The sequence below is a fragment of the Leucopleurus acutus genome (assembly GCF_964270905.1).
Source record: "Leucopleurus acutus genome assembly, chromosome: 5".
Taxonomy (NCBI): domain Eukaryota; kingdom Metazoa; phylum Chordata; class Mammalia; order Artiodactyla; family Delphinidae; genus Leucopleurus; species Leucopleurus acutus.
The window spans coordinates 132,650,663-132,676,582 of record NC_139147.1 but is presented as its reverse complement, the minus strand read 5'-3'; the positions used below and the strand labels follow the sequence as shown (position 1 = coordinate 132,676,582).

The window sequence follows — 25,920 nt, the reverse complement described above, 5'->3', positions numbered from 1 at the left end:
AATTGCTTCTCTCTGATCTTCCAATCAAATAACCCTCTCACAGAAAGGAATTAGGTTAATTTAGTATGGCTTGTTCTCTGTAAGCCCACATAAGCCTCTGTTGAACACTGCTTCATGTTCTAAATGCTTACAAGCAGTCTGTTTGTCAGTTCTTCGACTTGGCCAGAGATTGGTGTCAGGCTTACTGCTCTACAATTTGTGAAAGACACTTTTCTTGAAAATCAGAACAGTACTTTTTTGGTAGGGGGAGGCAGGAGAGCGCCTCTCCCTTTTTTCCTGATTATTCAGATTATCAACCTTGGTGCAGAGAATGTATCTTTAAGTTGTTTTCTTGGCATGCAGCTCACCTGGGTCTGACTCCATAAACTCAGAAGGCAGGATCCCAGGGTGGTGAGGGGCCCAGAGTTCAGAAGTGGGGGCTCTCAGTTTCATTATTACCAGGTGTGGTCACTCAATCAACTATGTGCCTTTAAGAGAGGGTCTTAGCCTGTCTGTATCTCAGTCTCTTCATTTCAAAAATGAGGATTGTAACAATCTCTTAGCACAGTGGCTGTGGTGCCAAGTAACTGCTCCTCATATGGCACCTGCTGCTGTCACAGTTAACACCAGTGTCACTGTTTTAGTGGCTGGATGTTTTCTCAGGATTGGCTCATATCTTGGTTTTGGTTCTGTTTTTAGGATATTCATTTCATCCCTTTAAGGTACATGACACTTTCTGATAGCTTGTTATGCTTTGTCTCTGCGCTCCCTCTGGATTGCAAAGCCTGCATGGACAGAGGCTGTGCCTTGGACAAGGAGAGTGTCTTGCACAGCTCAGGTGCTCTGTACACAGGTCCCGAGTTTAGAGACTAGAATTGAAGTAAGAGTTGAGAAGGTTTCCTCATAAGTTCAACATCAAAGTGTTGTTGTAAGTTGAAATTCTGTTTCTGAATGAGCTCTATTTAAAAGAATTACTGATGTCTCCTTGGGGACACCTCCACTGCTATGTGACTAAAGTGAAAACTGCTTTATGTCACAAAGGATCCAGAGATTGAGATCCCCCCTTGTAATAGGAAAGACTTACGTCTACGACATAACCACCAATGACAGCAACAATAGTAATAGTAATAATCATCATCATACATTCCAAGAAGTTGGGAATTGAATTTGAAGCTCAACCATAGCAACAAGTTTTGGCCAGTACATCTGTGTTCTTCTTTTCCTCATTCTTATTTCCACCTACCCTTGCTGGTCTCAGTTTTCTATTTTATTATATAAGTTATGTCAAATCCTCTGTGGAATGAGGCTGAGTACAAATCCATTCAAGTAGTAAACTATGTAGCAGGACATGTTCAGAGGGTCAGTGGGCAGCTGTACTTTATCACTTCTGGGAACAGAACAAGAGGTAACCCACACAAACCACAGGTTTTAGGACGTGAGCCAAAAGTGTAAGGGTGATTTTCCTCATGGTGTTTTAACCCTGACTGGAGTTTCTGGGTCCTGTGGGTGTTGGCTGCAGAATGGTCTCAGGAGGGCATGTGGTCAAGTCTCACAGCCTCTCTGGCTTCTAGTGGACTTATCTGGAAAATGAGGGGCTGGGCCAGCAGCGGGTCCCAAACCTTTGCTGCCAGAGGAGCTCTCATGTTTCCTGTAATGGGAGGGGCACACAGGCCCTCTCGCTTGGGCTGCTCTTCAAAGCCCCCTCCAAACCCCCAGCCTCTCGAGAGCGCTGGGGCCCTTCAGCTTTCGCAGCGCCAGCAGCCCTCTGACCCCTCCCCACTCCCAAGCTCGCTATTCAAAGTGTGCTCCCTGGACTAAGCCGCTCAGGGTGCTGCCTGGGACCTAGTTAGAGATGTGTCTTGGGCCCACCCTGGACTGTATTGGGATAGATGCCTGTGATTTGTGTGCACAGTGCAATTTGAGAAGGACTGCTCTCAGATGCTGTGTCCTCCTTTGAGGCTTCCTCAGATATCATACTTTATGAGTCTAACAGTTCTTTTTCCTTTCATTATATGAACATGAGAACACTTTGCTTTATCCTCAAATAAGTTCCAGACTCTCCTGAAACAGTGCTGGTGGAAAACTGCGCTCAAGACTCTTTTGCAGTGTCCTTTGCTCAGCATGGTTTCCTGAGGAGCTGGCCTCCCTGCCGAGCTCCTGCGGACTCCTTGGGCAAGTGGGACAGCCCGGCACAGTCACCGCTGGGAGAAGCAGCAGCCGTGACGTTTGCAGAGCACTTGGCTTAGCCAGGCTCCCCTCAGCCTCCTGACTCTAGGAAGTGAAGCCTTGTGTGATCAGAGGCAGGCCAGCCCCGTGTCCCCCATCCCTTCCTCCCCTTACACAGCCCCCTGTGACTTTTTCGTGTGTGACAAATCATTGACTAAACCCGTAAGCTGTCATTCAGGGAAACTGGATCCTTCCTACTGGTAGAATTCTAATTTGAGCTCTGTCAGTAGGTTAAGCCCTGGCTTTATGGTCATAAAAACAGATTTTTTTCAGCCTCAGCACAAGTCAGCAAAAATATAAGACCCAGAATCAGTTGCTTAAACCCTCTAATGGGAGTATGCTAATCCAGAGCTTTGATTCCCTCCCTTTCTATCTCAAAGTTAAATACAGTAACAACTGCTTTGTGCTATAGTTAAAGAGAGAGTTGTAGCTCAAATCCCTATGTTATAATTACTGTGATGATGAAATAGAGACTGAAATCTGGAAATACAAACCTTTTTCCATTTTGGCTGTCTTCATGTTAATTTGAGGCCAACCAACACCTGCTACAGATAAGATCGGGAGACTATTTCACTGAAACCCTAGATTGTTTTTTTGTTTTATTTTTGGAGCACCAACTTTCTTCTTGCCTGGATCTTAATTTAATTTTACTTTACACAGGGTTTATCCTTTGTTGGCTTTACCTAGTCAGGGAAATGGAGCTAACCAATTTTTGTTGCTTCTTAAAACTCAATTTGTTCCTGTCTTGATTTCATGGTAGACTTTGCGTCACATCTGATTATCTCATTGCAATCCGCAATTCTAGGTTTTTTCTGTAATGTTCAAAATAAAAACATGACATGAATTATGTATCAGAATTTTGCATTTTGAATATTAATCTAACAGTAATTGTAAATTTGAAGCATAGAACAGTCATAACAAGAGCTAACCTATTATCTATGGTAAATTATTCTTTCACATCCTTACTGACATTGTCATGCTCCTTAACTTCCTTGATGACACAAACAGGACCTTGGTTTGCTTTAAGCTCAGTACCTTTCAAAGTGTGATAGAGTGAATGAGTGATTGATTGCATTGAATCTTATGTTATCAATATTTTTGTTCTCAAGGCATGTTACTGCATTGTTGAACAATTTTGAATCAAGTGAGTTTTGCACAATTCAGCTTTTTGAAAACTGGCCCTCACACACACACAGTCACACCTGCAGGGTTGTGGTACCCAGGACAACCTCAGAAATGTAATCTAATGCTAGGAAAGGTAAGTCTTGGGAAACATTGTCTTCCCCTTCTGTGTGGTCTCATTCCAAACCTCCAAATCTGGGGCTCTGTAACTGGCACAAACTCTTGATTATCGGTAATATTTTCCATAACACTCAAATGATAATTAATAAAAACAGACATAGCTTCACCAGTGCCTCATCAGGAGCAAGACCATTATTCTAGTCATTTCGTTTTCTCTTCTTTGATGCTAAGGAGGGGATGAGTAGAGCAGGTGACAGGTGTTTTTGTTCTTTGAAAAATGGTTTGAAAAATGAGAAAGTTTTGGGCTGTCTTAGCTGCTAGACACTGCAGATCCTATACACAAATGAAAGAGGGGAAACTGTTAAACTTTGAGACGGAATTCTCTTCTTTGGAGTTGTGGTCTGTTTCCTCCTTCAAGAGGTGAATGGCGGCTCTGCTGTTAACTTCTCTATGACCTTGGATACATTAGTCAGTCTATAAAACTCTTAGAAGAAAACAGGCAGGACATCTCTGACATAAATCGCAGCAATATATTTTTCGATCCACCTCCTAGAGTAATGAAAATAAAAACAAAAATAAACAAATGGGGTCTAATTAAACTTAAAAGCTTTTGCACAGCAAAGGGAACCATAAACAAAGTGAAAAGACACCCCACAGAATGAGAGGAAATATTTGCAAACAAAGCGACCAACTCGGGATTAATCTCAAAAATATTCAAACAGCTCATGCAGCTATCTCAATATCAAAAAAACAAACAACCCAATCAAAAAATGGATGGAAGATCTAAATAGACATTTCACCAAAGAAGACATACAGATGGCCAAAAATCACATGAAAAGATGCTCAACATCACTAATTATTAGAGAAATGCAAATCAAAACTACAATGAGGTATCACCTCACACCGGTCAGAATGGCCATCATCAAAAAAAAATCTACAAACAATAAATTCTGGAAAGGGTGTGGAGAAAAGGGAACCCTCCTACACTGTTGGTGAGAATGTAAATTGGTTCAATCATTATGGAGAACAGTATGGAGGTTTCTTAAAATCTAAATATAGAACTACCATAGATCTGGCAATCCCACTCCTGGGCATATATCCGGAGAAAACCATAATTCGAAACATGCACCCCAGTGTTCATTGCAGCAGTATTTACAATAGCCAAGACATGGAAGCAATCCAAATGTCCATCGACAGAGGAATGGATAAGAAGATGTGATGCATATATACAGTGGAATATTACTCAGCCATAAAAGAGAATGAAATAATGCCATTTGCAGCAACATGGATGGACCTAGAGATTGTCATACTGAGTGAAGTAAGTCAGAGAAAGACAAATACCATATGATATCGCTTATATGTGGAATCTAAAAAAAATGGTACAAGTGAACTTATCTACAAAACAGAAATAGAGTTACAGATGTAGAATACAAACTTATGGTTACAGGGGGTAAGTGGGGAGGGATAAATTGGGAGATTGAGATTAACATGTACACACTACTATATATAAATTAGGTAGCTAATAAGGACCTACTGTCTAGCATAGGGAACTCTGTTCAATACTCTGTAATGACCTGTATGGGAAAAGAATCTACAAAAGAGTGGATAGATGTATATGTACAACTGATTCACTTTACTGTACAACTGAAACTAGCACAAAATTGTAAATCAGCTATACTCCAATAAATTTTTTTAAAAAATGACAGCCAAAAAAAATTACTCAATCCTCAGGACCTTAATAGGTTGGGCTGCTTTGATGGATCTACTCTTGAGGGTCTTGTTTAGCTTTAAAATTCTATAAATACATAAAATCCATCCCAATATTGGGGAAGAGGTCGAGCGAGGGGACAGGATCAGAAACTGGGCAGCTTTGTGCTTCTTATGGACCAGATCATCCAGTGGGAGTTATCATCTCTGAGATGTTAAGAAACCTCTGAGCAGAACCATTTTCCAGGATGAAATATCTTTTTGCCATTTTTCTCTATCTATGCAAGTGTTACTGTCAGCTCCCATGGATAAGTCACTTCCAGATAAGGGCAATTCCAGCAAGGATGTTAGGAAGCAATTTTTATAAACTTTCATTTTCTGATGGATGCCCAGCATGTAGGCTGATGTGCTTCCATAAGGGGAAGAATCACACATAGGGATTGTGTCTCTCACCACCTGTACCACAGTGCTTGGTGGGGTGTTAATTTTGATCATGTAATAGTCAATAAACGTTGATGGTGCATCCACTGTGTGCTAAGACTTGTGCTAGACACCGAGGATACAGAAAGGAACAAAATGTAATTGCTCTCAGTCTGGGGATGGAGACAAAGAAATAACTATGAAAAGACATAATTGTCAGAGTTCCTATGGTGAAGGTAGTGAATGAACTGAATTTTGAACAGTGATGAGTGTGCAAGCTTGGTTCCATTCAGACATACTGCCAGGTGCTGGGAATCCCACAGTGAATGGACTGTGAGCTGGCTCTGGGTGGCTACAGGCCAGTACAGGACCTTCTATGTGAATAGACATCACAGGGGGCAATGGGAGCCTGGAGGAGGGGCCCCTAGCCTATCCCTGAGAGGTCAAGAGAGACTACTCTTGGATGGAGGCTTCTTACAAGGCCGCATGTGAATAAACATCACCTCCAGTTCTTGGAACTTTGTTTTACCTTCTAAAAATTATAATGATCAACCTTGTGCCTCTAATACCTAATGACCTCATCTTTAATTTCTTAAGTTTGAAGCTTCAGACTATGTAAAACAAAGTAATTCCTTATATTAGCAATTTTTTCTATCTCCAGAGAATTATAGAAAAATGTATATTTATTATTATTTATTAAAGTATGTTTTCTTAATTGGGGGGGAGCAGGAGAGGAGAGAGAACAAATCTTTTAGAAGTTCTTTTTTTCTTGGTCATTTTCATCTCAGTATATATATTTTTTAAAGAAAACATTTTTAATCTTACAGTACAGTACCTTGAAAAGTACAGTAGTACAGTACAACAGCTGGCATACGGGGGCTGGTATCAAGTGAGCAGGCAAGAAGAGTTACTGACTGGAGGAGAGAGAAGGGGTGGGAAGTATTTTTTTATTTGTATATTTTATCTTATTTTTGATTGCTGTATTATCTGTGCCCTTTACTTCCATCTTTTCCTCATTGTCCCTCATTTTAGAAACCTCCTGTTTGCTATCACAACTCCAATATCTCTACCCAAGCGAAGGAAGGGAACAGTGGTGGAATTTTAATCTTTCTGAATCTTGATACTTTTTGATAACTGCTAAAATTTTTGACACATGAGAATTTTGAATCAACGAATAAAATTGTTTTCAAATTATTTAAAGAAATCCCATGTTATCTTAGTTTCCAGATTCACTAACAACAGATAATTTCTAGTCCTTTATTCAAATAGTTTTTTCTCACTATACATCCATTTTTGTATAGTTCATTGTAGTTTACTTTGTTATAATTTTTTGAAGATTCGTATCAATGTCCAAGTAGAAAAGAACCAATTTATCTTTTCCAGTTTAAAATAGGAGACTTAGCACTTTCTAAGGAAATAAGACATAGCCCCTGTTCTCAAGGGGCTTATCTCTGTTCTAATCTTTATGTACTGCACAGCTAAACCTAACTCCCTTCCTTTGGGTTTTCACAGCCTGAAGCACGTACAAATGTGTGGAGTGTTCACCACATCCTCCACCTCTGCTTCTAATCTCTTCTTTAAAAACCTCCTCTTTCTTCCTGTAGCAAAGTATTGGTATCAGGATATCTTTGGCCACCAAGATGGCTTAAACAATAAGAAAGATTCATCTCCCTAACAAAAAGTCCAGAGGGAGAGCAGACCCCGTGATGAAGTCGTAAGGGGCCTTGGTGCCTTCCTTTCACCCAGCCTGTCGTCTCAGGACAGTTCCTTCAGGACGCCAGCTGGCTGCCGAGGTCAAAGGAGTCACAGGCGAGTGATAGCGTTGCAGAGTTGGAGGAAGGGGACTCTCCTCCTATGCTTCCCTTTTTTTATCAGTGAGGAGCATCTTTCCTAGAAAACCATCACAAGCCCTCCCCACATCTCCCAGGCCAGAATTACACCACGTGTCTAGACTGATCACTGGCAAGGAGACTAGGATTACATGGTGGGCTTAGATCAGTTATGATTCACCCCAGGGGCTGGGGAGAGGGGGAGACAGCCACCCTCTCTTAAAATAATTAAGCCACAATATTTAATGACTGTGCTCGTCTGTATAAATAAGAAAGACAGAACTGCCTGACCACTTGTCTGGAGGTGTGTGGGAGAAGGAGGGTGGGGGAAGAGCCCTCACTGGTTCTCAGGGGAGCTAGAGTTGGCTCCGTTACATCTCTGGTGGTAAAGAGAACTTTCCAAGGCTGTGGAAAGGAGCTCCAGGAAGGGAGCTCACCGTGAAGGGAACCCACTCATTTTTTTGGCTGAAAGGAGAGGAGAGTGCAGTTTGTTCTCAGTGAGCTCTCATGAGACAGTCCCAGAAGCTTTGGTAGAGGCTGTGACTTAGACACAGGGAGGAGATGGCTGCCTGGCCATGAAGGCACAGATACCCAGTCTGCCCTCTGTTACCGCCCCCGCCGACCAATTCACACTCACTCATGGATTCCTGGGCTCGGCTGTGGAGTCTCTGTCAAGCCCTGGGAGGAGAGCTTTGCACAGCAGAGCAGTTAGACACTTTGTGTCTTCTCTGTCACCTCCAGGGAGCCCCCCTGGGAAAGGGCTGGTTGGGGTCCATCCTGAAGCCAGTTCTGTTCTTGCACTGACACCAGAGATACCCTGCGGAGAACCTCCACTGAGCACCAGCACCGTTTCCAGCCTTGAGACGTGTGTTCAAGCCATTTCTGTTTTTTAAGTTTATACAGATGGGAAGAGTCATTGAATTCACATGATTATTAGATACTTTTTATTCAGGCAATATTTATCTTCAAAACTCCTGCTCCTGAAATTTCTGTTTACTCTTTTCTGTTCCTTAAAAATAAAAGGCAACCTGCCTAATTTGTTATGTTACCAGCATTGAAACACTGCATGGAACTTGTTACCACAAATGAAAATATAATCTAAACAGGAGCCAGGAATAACATATTTGCCAAACAATAATGTCTGAAATACTTCTACTGTTCTTTGTTCTTTGTTTTTTACCTGTATTACTAGTTATTTTTGCTTATTATTTGTACATAATACTCCCATATGCTGCTAATGTGTTTGTAAACGAAGTCTCGAGAAGCATAGGAGATAGAATTTATCTATAGGTTATAACTGATTTGCAGTTTCATTATTCAGTGTTACAGACACTGTGTCTCAGAATCACTATATCCTAGCTATCTTCAGGAGTAAAGGTAAAATAGAGCAGAATTTAAAGTGGAGAAAAGTTGCCTTTATTTTCATCCCTGTGACAGATGGTGTTGGGGCCCCACCCATGTCCCCTGGCCAATTAGCATTTCCTGTACGTGGACCCAGCCTCCACCTGCAGCAGGGGCAGTTCTGCCTGAGGCCTCCCTGGCTGTCAGGGCCTCTGTGCTCCAGTGAGGCGGAGAGTGGGGGAGTTGATACTCCCAGGAGCAGCCTGAGTCAGTGGATGAGGGAGTTGGTCCCCGCCCCTCGGGCAGAGGAGCCCAGAGGTGTGTTCTATGCCTGCCCCTAGGGTTCCTCCACAGTTAAGCCCCAGTTGCCCACAGGGGTAACTGGCTTGATAACAGGCCCTTGAATGGCTCCCCTCCCTTCACCTCACTTTCCTACCCCTCTTCTTACTGCCCAAATTGATCACCTGCCTCAAATCCTGTCTCAGGGTTTGCTTCCTGGGGACCCCAAACTAAGAGAGTCCTGTAGAGCAGAGCATGGCTCGATACATTATCTTTTAAAATGTAGTTATATATAGCGCAAATGCTTTTTTTCTGATTAAAAATTGGGATAGATAAATGGCGGAGGGCAGGGGGGGATGCAGGGGGTGGAAGGAAGGAAGGAGTGTTTTGTGAACCTGCCAGGTTTTTAGGTATTTTAAGAAATACCCCTCCCTGTAACATTTTCATTCTTCGTTCCATAATGTATACTGTGGTTGTGTGTGTGTCTGCATGATTTACTCTAAAGAAGGATATATAGATATTGGAATTCTCAAGCAGTTTTCTTTTTTTGAAAAGTCACCTGCTTATTAACTTTCGTAGCCTATTCAGGTAATGCAAATATAGCTGTCCCTCTACTGGCTATTGGTTTATACAGGGCAAATTGTAAAGAATGATAAATTCATTTCTTTTGCTGCTTGGAATCCACCTGGGGAGAAGGCAATTCAGCTTACTACAAAGTAGTTTCTGTGTGCAAAAGTGAATGTCCTGGGGCTCTAGTCTATAGATTTTACGTTTTTTCTCTTCTCAAAGGAGAGTTAGGGGTCCTCACCCCATCCCCAGCTCTATTATTGCATTTATCGTGAAGTTGTTCAACTATTTTTGTACTTGTTGGCCTTCCCCATGAGACTGAGCTTTCTTGGAGGGCAGGAGTTTTATCTTTTTCATCTTTCTATCCCCAGAACATGATACTGTGTTTGGCATACCCAGGGCAGTCAGTAGATGGTGAAATAACAGAAATGTGGAACTTTCGATGTGAAGGTATTTGGCAGTGGCTGCCTGGCACCTTGTGTGGAGTCTGAAGTCAGGCTCAGCGGAAGGATTTTGGTCCTTAGTTGCTGGTGTCTGCCATGGGCACCTGAGTCTTGCTGTCCCTGCACTGTATGGTGATGTCATCTGAGCTCCGTTTGTGTCCAAAAACTGCAACATGCCTATGATCAGGGGTGGAGAGGAAAAGATCAGATGAATCAGAGTTTTTACCCTGAAACAAGCTGGGATCAGGGATTTAATTGTTAGAAACAAAGGCAGCTCATAGATTATGGCATATGATGATCCATAAAATAATATTATCCTTTTCTCTGGCCACAGACCTTAAAAATGTTTCTGAATTGCTGAAAGAAGGAAAAACAACTGAAATAAAATAAAATCCCATCTGTTGTATACTCTCCACTAACACCTACAATGTTTTTTCAGCTACTCCTTTAGGTACCTTTAGTTCCCGGCTTTCCCATCTTTTATTAATGTGCCACTTTTTGGAACAAATATCACTGCCATTTTTTCATGTCCCTTTACGCTTTAAAGTTATATGTCATATTAAAGGGGGTTAAGTTACTTTTAAAAGGGTGTTTTTCCACTCTCATGATACTTCTACCCATAAAAGGCCCTAAATCCCTCAGAAGATCCTAAGTTTTAAGACTCAAATAAATGAATAAAAATTAACCTAAATGAGTCAAATTTTCAGAGGTTCAGTTTTCATTATCCCAAAGTGAGTGCTTCATGGGAACACCTCACAGTGCTCTGTGACGCATAATCGCGTGGGTCAGGGCTCTAGACGCAGATATGAGTAGCCGCCCTCTGCACGGTTGAGGCAGAAGGGGATTGATACTGAACACAGATGGCTCTCACAGCTGCGGGAGGCTGCAGGGCAGGGGAGGCTAAATTTCCAGGAATGTCAGCCTGGAATTGGCCCACTGCCACTGCCCCCAGACCAACGCTCTTTCTTAGGACACCTGTATGAGTGAAGGGAGGTCCTGTGCCTGCCCTGTCCCACCACACAGCTCACACCCAAGGCAAGGTCCCGGCTTGGTCCAGCTGACTGGCAGAACCTAGGTCCCACACTGGCACCCCAACTCAAGGCAGGTGGGAGATGAGGAATTGTTGTTGTCTGTCTGTTTGTTTTTATCTAGGGAAGGCAGGACCCACAGCCCAGGGGTCTACTACAATGTAGGGAGGCTGTCTAAAGACACTGGGCAGCCACAAATGATAGATTTCTGCTATGATACTGTCTCATGAAAATAGCAGGCAAATTGTCTAAACTGGCCTCTAGTGTTAAAAAATTGTGTAGCAAAAAGATGTGAAGGAAGTACACAAAATTGTTACTGCTGATGATCTCTGTAGTGGATTGTGGACTATGTTTTGTTTTCAAATTTTTCTGTAACAACACTATATTTCCTTGTAAATTAGAAAAATAATGAGAACTGACCATTTAAGAAAGGATTAGTTAAAATAATTGCAGCCTTTCTAGATGGATGAAAACTCTTACCTTGAAAGTCCTGAGCAGATTTAATAATCTGTTGAACAGGTGAATATTGAATTTTTTAAAAAACAAAAAATATTACTGTCTTATTTAAGCTGCAGTTAAAATCTGTTTCCTGTGGATTTGCCCTCAGTGGGTACAGTAGCTGCTGATCAAATTAGAGAGTCACGGCAGCTTAAATCGGGAGGGCCTCAGACATCACTTACCCTAACTGTGTAGCACCCAGCTCGATTTGAAGTTTTAGAAAATACAAACATAGTCACATACACACATTTATGCACACTGATCTGCTTACTATCTGTCTTCCTCAGGAGACCCAAGGGCAGGGGTGACGAATTCTCAGAGCCCACTACACCACTGCACACACAGCACTCCTCACTGAGATTCCAGAACTCTTAGGCCCCTTGGTTTACTTGCCCCTTGAAGACCTTTCTTTCACTCCTACCCCTTGCTGGACACAAGGAAATGTGAGGTTCCTGCTTTGGAAATATAGCAGGGCTTCTGCTCTGGGGCTCTTCTCCCCATCTGGGAGTTCTGTCCCCCAGGACACGGCCTGGGGAACATGAACTATTTTCAAGGGCTCAGCAGTGCCTAATGTTCTTGTCTCCCCTCCATCTGGTCCCGAGGGTCTCTCTCACGTCGGACAGGGAGGACACTCATGCCACTGGTCAGGTGCTCCTTCAGATCTTTTCTCTTTGGCCTTGGTTTCTCCTTTGGAAAATCAAAAGCCAGGGATTTTACTCATATTCTCTGTAGTTTGTGATGTCATCTTTTTCCTGAGGCAGGCTATGCTGCTTGTTCAATTTGAAATATGTGAAAGACTATAGGGAAATTTGGGGGAAATAACCCTGAACTTCTCAAAGATATCATCTGCCCCATTTGTATGGAAGGTGGGCCAAATTTGAAGGGAATGAAATTAGCTATAGTTATCCCAAATTTGCAGTCACTCTCCAAAGTTTGTCAGTTCACTACTGATTCTAGAAAGAAATGTGCCACTTAGGGAAGAGAACAGAAAGTTTGCAAAATGAGTGAGTCTGAAGGGGTGCCTGTTTTGCAGCTGCTAAAAAGTTTCTCCTGAACAGCTGAAGTTCTGAGAAAATAAATATCTGTCCTGTTACTTAGGAGAGGGTGACAGGCTGAGTGTCACTGAGCCAGGGCCAAGCTTCCTTGACTTGGTCAGTTTCTGCACTCTGCTTGGCTGATAAGGCTCTCACATTATGTGACACGCAATGAGAGTTTCCTCTAGCAGTTCTAGGTAAGGGAGGTGGAATATCTCCGCATCTGCCAGAGGTGATTATATTAGATATCACCTGTCTTGATAGCCCTACCTTCATCTGCTAAGCTGTGGGCAAATGAGATTTTATGCCTTATCATCAGGCTGCCAGATGGGGCTCAGGTAACTATATGTAAAATCCCATGCCCTGTTGCACAATAGTTGATGTTTGCAAGAAAAAATAAGTATCTTAAAACTTCCGATAGCATTTGTTCCTTCACAGCAAGAGAATATTGCAAGTTTGAGTGAGGCTTTATATTGCCGTGCTATATAAATTAACCACTGTGACTTTTACAACTGCAGTTGGCTGGGGCGCAGTAAATACTGGAAAAGTACCATGAATATGTCATTTGGCTTACGGCTTTATCATTTTTAGAAGTTACAGGAAAACAACCGCGTCTGTCATTTCAAGTTCCTTTATTATACCAAACAGTTTGAGATGCCACTCTTAATAACATGAGGTCATTTTGAACCAAATTCTTGCTAGAACAGTCTCTCTATAGAACATGTTACCAAGCAAGAATTTCTCCAGAATCCACTCCATTATCAAGTAGGGGCCTGGTAGGGCGTTCAAGACCTAACAAAACCAATGTGATGGCCCCTGTCCAGTGTTATTGGGGCTGGTCCTTAGTTACATAAGGGAACAATTTTAAAATGAAATGACATAACTAAAACGTTTATATCAACTTAAAACATATTGTTGTACATTTTCTCTCATTTTTGTTGTGCAGCCAACATCTGATGTCCTCTGATGAGAGGTCGCTTCATCTTTTTTGCATAAACTTACCCATGTTAAGTTGATTAAGTTTTCCAAGTTTACCTTCTTTAAAGTAGAATGAGAATTTAGCAATCTCAGTTCAGAATTCTAGATTTTTACATTTTTAAACCAACGTTTTAGAACTGTCTTATCAATTACTTCTTTAACAGCATTTTTTTTTTTTTGCAACTTGTCATTATTAAGCTTTGTGGTAAGCATTTGACTTAGTTTTTCTAGCAGAGACAACACTCACCCATCCTTCATCAGTTTGTCATATTTAAGTCACAGATTTACAATACTGGGCACGAGTGGCATAAACAGGTTTGGGAATAGACGCTACGACTTGGGTAAACAGCTTAACTGGAAGGTGGTCCAGAGAGCACCTGCTGGCCACCGCGTCCCCAACAAAAAGGTGGCCATTGGCATCTGTTAGAAAGGACTGCAGAGCTCTGGTTAATCTAGGATTTGGTTAAAGGGCCTTTAATTAAGAGAGCTTCTACTATAAATACATTTTCATTAATATGCATAGATAGTTACTCTTAAATAACATTACTGCAAAATGTCTTCTAGTACAGGTCCTGCAGAGCTTAATGAACAGCTAAGGCTCACTTATAATCAGTGGAATCTGTCTGCATACATAATTGGTGCTCTAAAGTGCTTCTCCAGGCAATCTGTTTACACTGTGGCACTGTAATTGGTTTGGTCATCAGTCTGTTTCTTTCTGTAGATGGGAAGAGATAATGTTTTGGTCCACTCCTCATTAGTTACCACAATTTTTAAGTTAATAATTTGGAGATGTAATGAGCTCTTGTTCCATTTATACATGTTTGAATACCTCTGTCAATGTTTTTAGATTTTTTTCTTTTCCTAAATACTGGTAGCAATAAAGTATGATATGCCAAGGATAATTTTAAAAAGAAAATAGGTAGATATTGATTCTGCTGATATTAAGTTGATAGATTTGGAAAATTTTAGAGCTGAGAGACAGAGAGAAGCATGTATATTTATACACACATGCGGAGGCAAAGAGAGAGTCAGAGAGGAAAAGAGAGTCAAAAAGAATAAGACAGATGCAGAGAGACAGATTTTATAATTATATTATATTCACACACACACACACACACACACACACACACACACACACATATATATATATATATAGAGAGAGAGAGAGAGAGAGACAGAGAGATACCAAGATAGGAATAGTGAGAGAAATAGAAAAGCAGACAGAAACAGGAAAACAGATAAGTAGAGACAGAAAACACACAAAGAGACAGAAAAAGACAGAAACAGAGACACTTAGAGGCTGAGGAAGAGCCGCTTCAGCCACGCCACTCAAGATTAGCCCTGTCTCTGCCCTGTGTGACCAAACTAGGGCCGCAGGTGTGGAGGGCACTGCCAGGACAGAGGCAGACCCAGGGTGCCCAGGAGTCACCAGTGATAGCAGAACTCTGAGTAGGTCACAGCCTGGGCATTAATTAGATGGCCCTGCACCGCTGTTCACATCTATTAAACATGTTTTTGAGTTCTAAATGTATTAAAATTTTTTTTCTTTTTTTGGCTGCAGAAAGGTCCTGAAGGAAATCTCTACTGGAGAACTCAATCCAGATGAGACTCTTCAGGCCACTTTGGAGGCCCAGCTCCTTTCCAAGCTGGACCATCTAGCCATCGTCAAGTTCCATGCAAGCTTTGCGGAGCAAGATGATTTCTGCATTTTCACAGAGTACTGTGAGGTGAGACTCTCCTTCACTTTTTGAAATCTTAATAAAAATATATTTCATAGGGCTTCCCTGGTGGCGCAGTGGTTAAGAATCCGCCTGCCAAAGCAGGGGACATGGATTCGAGCCCTGGTCCGTGAAGATCCCACATGCCCCGGAGCAACTAAGCCCGTGCGCCACAACTACTGAGCCCGTGTGCCACAACTACTGAAGCCCGTGTGCCTAGAGCCTGTGCTCCACAACAAGAGAAGCCACTGTAATGAGAAGCCTGCGCACTGCAACCAAGTGTAGCCCCCATTCGCCGCAACTAGAGAAAGCCCGCGTGCAGCAATGAAGACCCAATGCAGCCAAAGATAAATAAAATAAATAAATTAAAAAATATATATATATTTCATAGTAAAAAGCTGTAAAGAGACATCTCAGAAGTTTAACTAGCCAACCACAAGGTGAACTATAAATACCTGGGATGTTGTGTCTTGCTGCTAAGAGTGATCATGTCTATGTAATTGACAAACTTGTTTCTGATGAAGGGTTTCTCTTTCTTGGAAAACTCAGAGTCAATGTATTTTAGGGAGGAACTGCTGCAGAAAAACAATCCAGCATATTTATTTTTGGTGTGTGTGTGTGTGTGTGCGTGTGTGTGTGGGTGCATTCTCCAAGCCTCCGACAACGGTTCGATTATTAGATGGACATTTAAATGCCGTAACAGAGGCCTGGATAGAGCAGAGGGACACCTCCTGAGTCCTGGGTTCTAGCTCTGTGGTTCATTTTCCCCAATGGAAACTTGGAAATGGGAATATGGCTCATTTTACCCATGAAAATCCTTCATATTAACTGATTTATGATTTATGGCTTCAGGTATTTGCAGTTTTCCCTGCCATTCCATGTTCTCCCCAAGTGATAATAGCTGTGCATTTTACTGAGCCCAAGTGAACATGAAGCTGCTGAGAAAGGTGCCAGGTGGAGGGGGCTTGGGGCTGACAAGGTGCAGCATATGTGGGTCTGGGTGGTCACTCCTGAGAGGCTAGGGAGAGGGGAGTTACAGGGGTTGGGTCAGAAAGAGAATACCCAAACATGCCCTTGCTCAGACAGTATCTTCCAGAACATTCTGAGAGCTAGTGTTAGCCAAATGTACCTTGGGAGAACCTGGTTCTATTCATACTTTAGAATGTATTCAGTTCATCACCTGGGTGTTGCTGGGGCCCAAGAGAAATGACGCTGGGAAGAAAGAAGATGCTCTTTAGAGGGGGAGGCAGGCCTGTTTGGGTCAGAGGGTGCTGGGTGTCTGAGGTGCGGAAAAGAAGAGGAAGGAGGAGAAGCAAATCGGAAGGAGTAAAGATAGCAACAAAACCCAGCCTCGCTGTACTTTATATAGTAGCTGCTGTGTCATCCAAAATGAAACCAGTAGCAAAGTTAGAATATCTGAAAATTTGATATCATCCAGGTCTTGGCTGTTCCCCTTCGGGACGGTCTCCCTGGCACAGCCTTGCTGGGAGTTTCCCCAACCAGTCTTGCCCCTCCTCTGCTTGAAGGAGAAGCAGGGGAAGAAAAGAAAAAGAATCAGGACATTTGGGTGTTTACTTCTCCTTTATCCAACAGATTTTTAAGAAAATCAGTAAAATGATGAGGTGCGCAGAGCATGGGTAAGAACAGCTGCTCTGGCAAATATGTCACTGATCTATGCAAAACCCAGGGATTTACAAATATAGCTACACTATGATCCATCAGCTATAATTTAATCATTTTCTTCTTTTTGCCCCATTCAGTTAATAAACTATCTTATGTGGGAAGCAACTGACTCCTATTGCTTATGCCTATTACTGCTACCTCTGCTGCTGCTCTCGGCACACTGAATTTTCCAAAGAGACTCTCATGATCTTAAAATATTTTTCACTGTAGTGCGGACTGTCCAGTGGAACTTTGTGTGATGATGGTAATACTCTATATTTGTACTGTCCAATATGGTAGTTGCTGGTCACATACAACCCTTTAGTACCTGATGAAATATGGCTAGTATGATTGAGGAGCTGGATGTTAAACTTTATTTAATTTTAATTACTTTAAATGTAAATAACCATGTGTAGCTGGTGGCTACCATATTGAACAGAGCTAGATGATAAGCTATAATTTTCTCTCCTTATATTAAGTTTTAATTATTAATTTTCATGTAATTTTAATCTACTAGAAAAGTTACAGAACACAGTGAACTCCCATATACACTTCGCTCAGATTTACCAATTGTTATTTTTTCACATTTGCTTTATTATTCTACCCTTTCTATCTATCTATCTATCACCTACCTATCTATCATCTGTCTATCTATTTTTTCCTGAACCACTTGAGAGTAAGTTGCAGACATGATGCCCCTTTGTCCTAAATCCTCCTATGAGTGTTTTCTAAGGCCAAGGACATTTCCTTAACATAACTACAGTACGAAGATCAAAATCAGGAAATTAACATCGATGCAATGCTGGTATGTAATCCAGTGGTTGTCAGTGTGTGATCCCAGACCAGCAGCATCAGCATCATTTGGGATCTTTACTTAGAGATACAGATTGTTAGCTTCCACCACAGCCACAGCGAATTAGAAATTCTGGGGGTGGGATCTGGCTATCTGTGTTTTGACAAGCCCACCAGGTGAGGCTGAAGCACACTGCAGTTTGAGAACCACACATCTAATCCACAGTTCACACTCCAATTGAGCCCATTTGTCCCAGTTATGTCTTTACAAAGGACATTTCTATAAGAATGTCTTTTTCTCGCTTAGGATCCAATCCAGGATCATCTGCATTACTTTTTAAATGCTGGCGGTTTCCAAGGGCTGAGCTGCTCCTCCCACCCCGGGGCGTTGCCATGGTGACGGCCGCTGGCCGGGGAGCAGCTGCTGGGCTTCCCTGTTCCACCTGCTGAGCTGTCAGGACGCGCTTCCCCGAGGAATGACGTGTGTGGGTCGCTAGTTTTCCTTGCTAACCGAGATATTTCTCATCTTCATGAGCTTAGCTCACACAAACCTGGCATTATCCTCTTCTTACTGAGGTAAAATAATAATATTGGAAATGGCAGATGGCCAGACTTGCACCTCACAGAAAAATGTTATCACCATTGAAATAGCTGGGTTTTTTGATCCCCAAGTTTCCTCTTCTGTAATTTAATTTGGAGACTTGCAAGATTGAAATACACACATATAAATGCATTCACGAGGCTGCTATGTCCACCACCCAACCCTTTGGACACATCACATCAGATTATGAGTGTAAAAAGCAAATTACCCCATTCTCACAACTTCTTGTCAAGATCTAACCAAATCTTTGATGGGGAATAGTACCCAAGCTACCAAAGTGACAGAATGTTTCAGGTATTGGTGCCTTCCATTCTCCTCCAGCCAGGGAAATGGGGCAACTTGCTGTCCCCTGTCCCTCCTCCACAGTTTCCCACCTCTTCATCTGTGCCCTTTCAGAATGTCCTTCCTCCTGGCCCCATGTTTTCAGTTCCCACCCATCCTCCGAGGCCCGCTGAAATGTCACCCACTCTACAAAGATTCCTATAATCTCCTGGCTGGAAATCCTCCTCACCCGATCCCCGACTCTCATCGCATTTCAGCTTGGTGACACACAGCACATTATACGTAGTATCATCCGTCTCAGATCAGACTCTCAGCATGTGGGATTGATCTTTTTCTGATTCATTTTTGTATCGCATCATGAACCCATGTAATGAGCCACAAAAAATTAGTACTCAGGAAATTTCTTTCCTTTTGACGAATTCTTTACCACTTGCTTCCAGCTGCCTCTCACCTTATTTCTGTCAAAAGCCGGTGGTAAAATTTTGGATCCTTCTATCTGTCATATATGTTGAAAGCACTTTGTCAGAAAGCAGGGAAGGTTGGACTTGTCTGTTTCCTGCACTGTGATATTAACATAGCTAAATAAAAATTGTATCAATATAGTTGTAGTGCTTAACCTTGGCTGCACACTGGAATCACCTGAAAAGCTTTCAGAACTAATGAGGGCTGAGGCCCTCCTTCAGAAAGTCTGATTTAATTGGCCTGGGGAATGACCCAGGCATCAGGATTTTTGAAAGCTCTCCAGGTGATTCTAATGGGCAGCCAGGGTGGAGAACTGCAAAAAAAGGGAGAATGGCCAGGGTGGAAACAGAAAAATATAGTCATAGAAGAAAACCATGTCAGTGTTTATGGAGCACTGAGCAAAGATGAGGCTCAGCTGAGAACAGGGGAGTCTGACTGGCTCTGCTGGTGGGTGTGGTTTTCTGCTCAGGCCACCAGCTGGGTGCTGTTATTCATGAAAATTACCTGCCTCATTCTCTGGGCTCCCTGAGCAACCTTCTATCCTGTTTCTCCTCAAACTTTCATGCCCTGATTTTAGCATTTTTTCAGTGGTAGTTGCCTTGAGCAGTTTTTACTGTGATATTTGCCTAATGGTGATTATGTATTTCCCTCATTCTTTCTACATTTATTAATTAGGGCTGTCCTGTTAGAAAGAGCTATTCCACTGTTCCTTCTCCTCCATTGATGTCTTTATTCAATTATTTATATCAGTATGGACTCAGGGATATTTATTTTATTCTATGGGTTATAGCCCAATGCTGTCATTATTAATTTTCTTTCTCAAATTGGTCCAGCTTCGGCTAGTGGGGCTCCTTCAGATTGGCTCCTGTGTCCTCTAAACATGCCCCCATCCTTTTTGAAGAAGTGGATTCTTATCTATAAACTATATTTTGTAGATGAGGAAATGGGAACCCAGAGAGGTGATTTTCTAGCAATCACATGGCTGGAATGTTGGATTTCATCCAGGACCAGGACCAGGATCACAGGGGTATAGGGAAAGCTGCTCCTGTTTTTCTTTTACTTGGATTGCTCCTATTCCTCCCTTAATATTTAACAGAGTCAGGGCTTCCCTGGTGGCGCAGTGGTTCAGAGTCCGCCTGCCGATGCAGGGGACACAGGTTCGTGCCCCGGTCCAGGAAGATCCCGCATGCCGCGGAGCGGCTGGGCCCGTGAGCCATGGCCACTGAGCCTGCGCGTCCGGAGCCTGTGCTCCACAACGGCAGAGGCCACAACAGTGAGAGGCCCGCGTAGCGCAAATAAATAAATAAATAAATAAATATATATATATACTTAATAGAGTCAACCAAATAGTTCATGGTGCCTACCTTCCCAAGCATGAAATTATCTACTTCTACCTGGACATGAATCAATAGAGATTAATTGTTTTATTGTTCATATCAACGTTAACCAAACATGTTTCAGATGGTGGCACTAAACTAAACATAGATTTTAACACAGCTACATTAATCAAGCCTGTCTGTGTGAATTATGCAAAATATAAAGCTAACACTTTCGTTTACAAGATGAACAGGTTCTGGGGAATCTGATGTACAACATGGTGACCATGGTTCACAATACTGCACTTAGACACTTCACATTTGTCAAGAGAGTAGATCTCAAGTGCTCTCAACACACACGTGCATGCGCATGCACACACACGCACACAGAAATCATGTGAGATATTGGATGTGTCAATCAGCTTGACTGTGGTAAACATCTCACAGTGCACATGTCCACCAGATCATCCTGTTTTATGGGAAACCCGCACCTTCCCTTGGCTTATTCTCGCTTATGTTCTGTATCTTTATCTATCTCTATATAATACATACATATACATAGACACAAAACCACATGTATATCAATTTGTACACACACATATGTCTTAATGTAATGATAATATAATTAATTATTTTATTTTCTATCAATAGTAAACTAGATAGGGTTTGAAACAGTAGAAAGTGTGTGGACTCTGGCATCACACTGACTTCTGTTCAAATCTTGGTCCATTTCCTTGAACAAGTTATTTCATTTTTCTGACCCCTGTCCTAATTTTAAGATAGAGTAAACAACACTTAGTATATTATTAGGCTTTTATAGGTATTTGAAATAATAAAGTTAATTTGTTAACTTTATGAGTTAAAATAAAGTTAAAAAAGGGACTATCAGACCTTTCCTCCTAATACACTGTCAACAATGGAAGCTGTCTTTATATAGTTCATTATTTCAGTGTGACCTCACTCTCCCCCCAGGTTGTTTTCTAGAAGGCGAGCTAATTTTTACCTCTGAGTTTTTGGCTTGCAGCCTTTAGTGTGAGGATTCATGCCAGAAGGAGGAAACATGGAAAATTTTAAACACTAATGGGTCCAATAGCAACATTCAAGCAAATACTTTCTAAGGATCTGTTTGTAATATAAAAAGAACATTTTAAATCTCCTCTTATGTTTCTCATTTATGCAAATTGTTTAAATAAACCAAGTAAGTGGGTTGAGTTTTATAATGTTGAAATTCTAGTGAGTCTCTGTAGTCTCTTGCAAGTGAATTTGGCAATGACATGCACCACCAGGCTTATTGGTTCTCAGAGGGTCCTTACAACTTCATGCTGGATGTCTTGGGTCTACTGTTAGAGACAAACCCTTTGTTGTCCTTCAAAGCCACTGCTGAAGCTCTGTCTGAGGCCACGAATGAGAGACACTCCTGGTATATTGATCTTTGTGGCATTGATTAGTGACCTTCGGTCTTAGTCCGTTCAGGCTGCTATAACAAAATACCGTAGACTGTGTGCCTTATAAACAACATACATTTATTTCTCACGGTTCTGGAGGCTAGGAAGTCTAAGATCAAGGTTCTGGCAGATTCAGTGTCTGGTGAGAACCCAATTCCTGGTTTGTAGATGGCCGTCTTCTTGCTGTGTCCTCACATGGCAGAAGCTGGGAGGGAAATCTCTGGGGTCTCTTTCATAAAGGCACTAATCCTATTCATGAGGGCTCTACCCTCATGATCTATTCACCTCCCAAAGGCCTCACCTCTTAATACCATCACACTGTGGGGTTAGGATTTCAACATATGCATTTTTGGGGACACAAACATTGTCTATAGCATTATCCTTCCCAGTGTGAGCTCCAGGTGTCCACACATCAGGGCTGTCTTCAGTGGTCTGCATTGCTGGGATTGCTGCTGATTAAGGGAACTAGAGATATCTTCAGAGAGGTGCATCGCATCAGAGCTATCTGGTTTTCCTGGGCAGCTCCTGCCTGGCTATGTAGGCCTCCCTGAATTCACTGTGCCAGTTCTATGGGTCTAGACTTTATTCAGCTAAAGAAGATGGTAAATAGTATGTATCTTGTGTTTTTATACACCTAAACTTATCTGTTCATGATCTTTGTAAGTACCATAAGTAAAATCATTTGACTTGTTCCATTTACTTTCTTTCTTTAAACTATGAAATATTTTAAGCTTTTCACAAAAAAAAGTTTAAAAATAAGGCCACTGATTTTTATTTAAAGTTGTTGATGTAAAAATTGAAAAACAAAACTAGTTGCATTTAAGAGAAATGTATGAATGCACTAATATCAAGCAATTCATAAGCCCAGTAGAACTTCTGGCATTTGGAGTGTGGCTTTAGCTATGATATATGACTTTCTATAAATATGTGATCAAAAATAGAATCAGAATAAAACACTCCAAATAGTTTATTTTAAAAAAACAGTCCAGTGATTTATAGGTGAAAGCATTATTTCATGTCACTTCTTAAAAAAAAATAAATTCTACCTCTTTATTCTTATTTATGTACATTTACCTCAGGAGGAAGAAAACTTACTCTAAAAGAATTTGAAAGAAAATTAGCAACTAAACCCAAGTGTGCTCAGTTATATTTTCAAGACATAAATGTCACAATACTACATGGCATTCTTTAGTAACTATTTAAAAACTGGATCTTCTTATTTTGCTTTTAAGAGCATAACGTGGTTTGACATTTCCCCCACTTTTTATGAACTCCATTTACAAATTTAAAAATATATTATAAAATAATTTTTATTCAACCCGGACTTTCTCAAATACATCTTTTGCCTTTGGAATTTTTCAAGCTATTGGACAAAATGTTCCCATTAATAGGTGAGATAGTAAATATTTGGCCCATTTGTGTTATTATCTAGCAGCACTTTTTTCAGGTGCAGTCTATGGCCTGTCCCAGAGTCACTTACGATGCTTGTTAAAAAATACAAATTCCGGGCTTCCCTGGTGGCACAGTGGTTAAGAATCCGCCTGCCAATTCAGGGGACATGGGTTCGAGCCCTGGTCCAGGAAGATCTCACATGCTGTGGAGCAACTAAGCCCGTGTGCCACAACTACTGAGCCTGCGTGCCACAACTACTGAAGCCCGCACGCCTAGAGCCTGTGCTCTGCAACAAGAGAAGCCGCTGCAATGAGAAGCCCACGCACCGCAAGGAAGAGTAGCCCCCGCTCGCGGAAACTAGAGAACACCCGCACGCAGTAACGAAGACCCAATGCAGCCAAAAAAGAAAATAAATAAATAAATTTATTTATTTATTTAAAAAATACAGATTCCTTGGTCCTCTCCTAATTTACTGAATCAGAGTCTCTGTTGATACAGCCCAGGAATATGCATTTTAAACAAGCAACTTGAATGTGCCTGATACATGCAAAATTTTGAGGTCCACTGGAAGGATGTCTCAGAACCTTAGTTAAAGGAGATGAAGAGTGTGAGGGAACTGTATCTGAAGGTGTCAGCCCAGAGAATTAATCAGGGGAAGCGCTTTCATTTTAAAATGAAGAAGTAGGGAGAACAATTTTTTCAAGCTCCTTCCAGCCCTGAAATCCTGAGATTGTTTTGCCCTTTGTGTATCCTCTGAACATTGCAGTCTCACTGTATTCAGGCTCTGAGAAGGCTCTCCTCTGTCTTTTATTTTATTTATTTATTTATTTATTTATTTTAAATACAAAGAACTCTTGCAAACACTTCATTCAGATTCACTGGTTAACATTTTCTGATGCCAGGCTCCACTCCTCATTGAATTTCATGGCTCACAGTGTGAATAATATTGAAAGAGTTCAGCCCAGTCTCCCTCTCCTAGTAGAAGGAACAGAGGGCCAGAAAGTATACTCGACTTAACTCAAGGGGGATGTTAACATTTCACTTCATTTGTTTTATTCTCTCCCCACCTCTTTCCCCGCCTAAGTATTTAAAAGTTATATAATCATGCATCTTACCCCGAAATACTTCAGTGGCTATTCCTAAGAACAAGAACATTCTCTTCATAACTATGATTCAATTTTCAAATTAAGAAAATTTAACATTGATACAATGCTATTTTCTAATAAAGTTTCCATATTCAAAGTTTGCCAGTAGTGCCAGTTGTATCCTTTGTGGCAACAGTGAGTACAGTTCACAGACAGAACGTACAGTAATGAGTAACACAGCAAGTGGGTTAAGTGGAGTCTGTTTTTTTTCTTTTCTTTTCTTTTCTTTTCTTTTTTTTGCGGTATGCCGGCCTCTCACTTCTGTGGCCTCTCCCGTTGCGGAGCACAGGCTCCGGACGCGCAGGCTCAGCGGCCATGGCTCACGGGCCCAGCTGCTCCGCGGCATGTGGGATCCTCCCAGACGGGGCACGAAACCGTGTCCCCTGCATTGGCAGGCAGACTCTCAACCACTGCGCCACCAGGGAAGCCCAAGTGGAGTCTGATTTTTAAGATAGACTCTACTGTAGTTTAATTTTTGTTAAAAAATATGTAATAAAATGGAATGTCCCCTATGCTTTCCTCATGGAATGTTAGATCTAACATTATAAGATGGACTCATAGGGATGCTTTTTTCATCTAACTTCTTTTTTTTTTTTTTCTTTATTGGAGTATAATTCCTTTACAATGGTGTGTTAGTTTCTGCTTTATAACAAAATGAATCAGTTATACATATACATATGTTCCCATATCTCTTCCCTCTTGCATCTCCCTCCCTCCCACGCTCCCTAACCCACCCCTCCGGGCGGTCACAAAGCAATGAGCTGATCTCCCTGTGCTATGCAGCTGCTTCCTACTAGCTATCTACCTTACGTTTGGTAGTGTATATCTGTCCATGCCACTCTCTCGCTTTGTCACAGTTACCCTTCCCCATCCCCATATCCTCAAGTCCATTCTCTAGTAGGTCTGTGTCTTTATTCCTGTCTTATGCTTAGGTTCTTCAAGACATTTTTTTTTCTTAAATTCCATATATATGTGTTAGCATACGGCATTAGTCTATCTCTTTCTGACTTACTTCACTATGTATGACAGACTCTAGGTCTATCCACCTCATTACAAATAGCTCAATTTCGTTTCTTTTTATGGCTGAGGAATATTCCGTTGTATATATGTGCCACATCTTCTTTATCCATTCATCCGATGATGGCCACTTAGGTTGCTTCCATGTCCTGGCTATTGTAAATAGAGCTGCAATGAACATTTTGGTACATGACTCTTTTTGAATTATGTTTTTCTCAGGGTATATGCCCAGTAGCGAGATTGCTGGATCATATGGTTGTTCTATTTGTAGTTTTTAAAGGAACCTCCATACTGTTCTCCATAGTGGCTGTACCAATTCACATTCCCACCAGCAGTGCAAGAGTGTTCTCTTTTCTCCATACCCTCTTCAGCATTTATTGTTTCTAGATTTTTTGATGATGGCCATTCTGACCGGTGTGAGATGATATCTCATTGTAGTTTTGATTTCCTTTTCTCTAATGATTAGTGATGTTGAGCATTCTTTCATGTGTTTGTTGGCAATCGGTATATCTTCTTT

General features: G+C 41.6%; 1 protein-coding gene across 1 annotated transcript in view; it reads left to right on the top strand.

Moving 5' to 3' along the window:
* The window catches only part of NEK11 (NIMA related kinase 11), a gene marked incomplete at its 3' end in the record, with an annotated part of 145,020 nt that overhangs the window by 26,725 nt on the left and 92,375 nt on the right, over nucleotides 1-25,920 (top strand). The window contains 2 exon segments of the mRNA XM_082839292.1: nucleotides 15,133-15,298; nucleotides 17,183-17,216. Of these exon segments, the coding sequence (XP_082695418.1) occupies nucleotides 15,133-15,298; nucleotides 17,183-17,216 (200 nt within the window).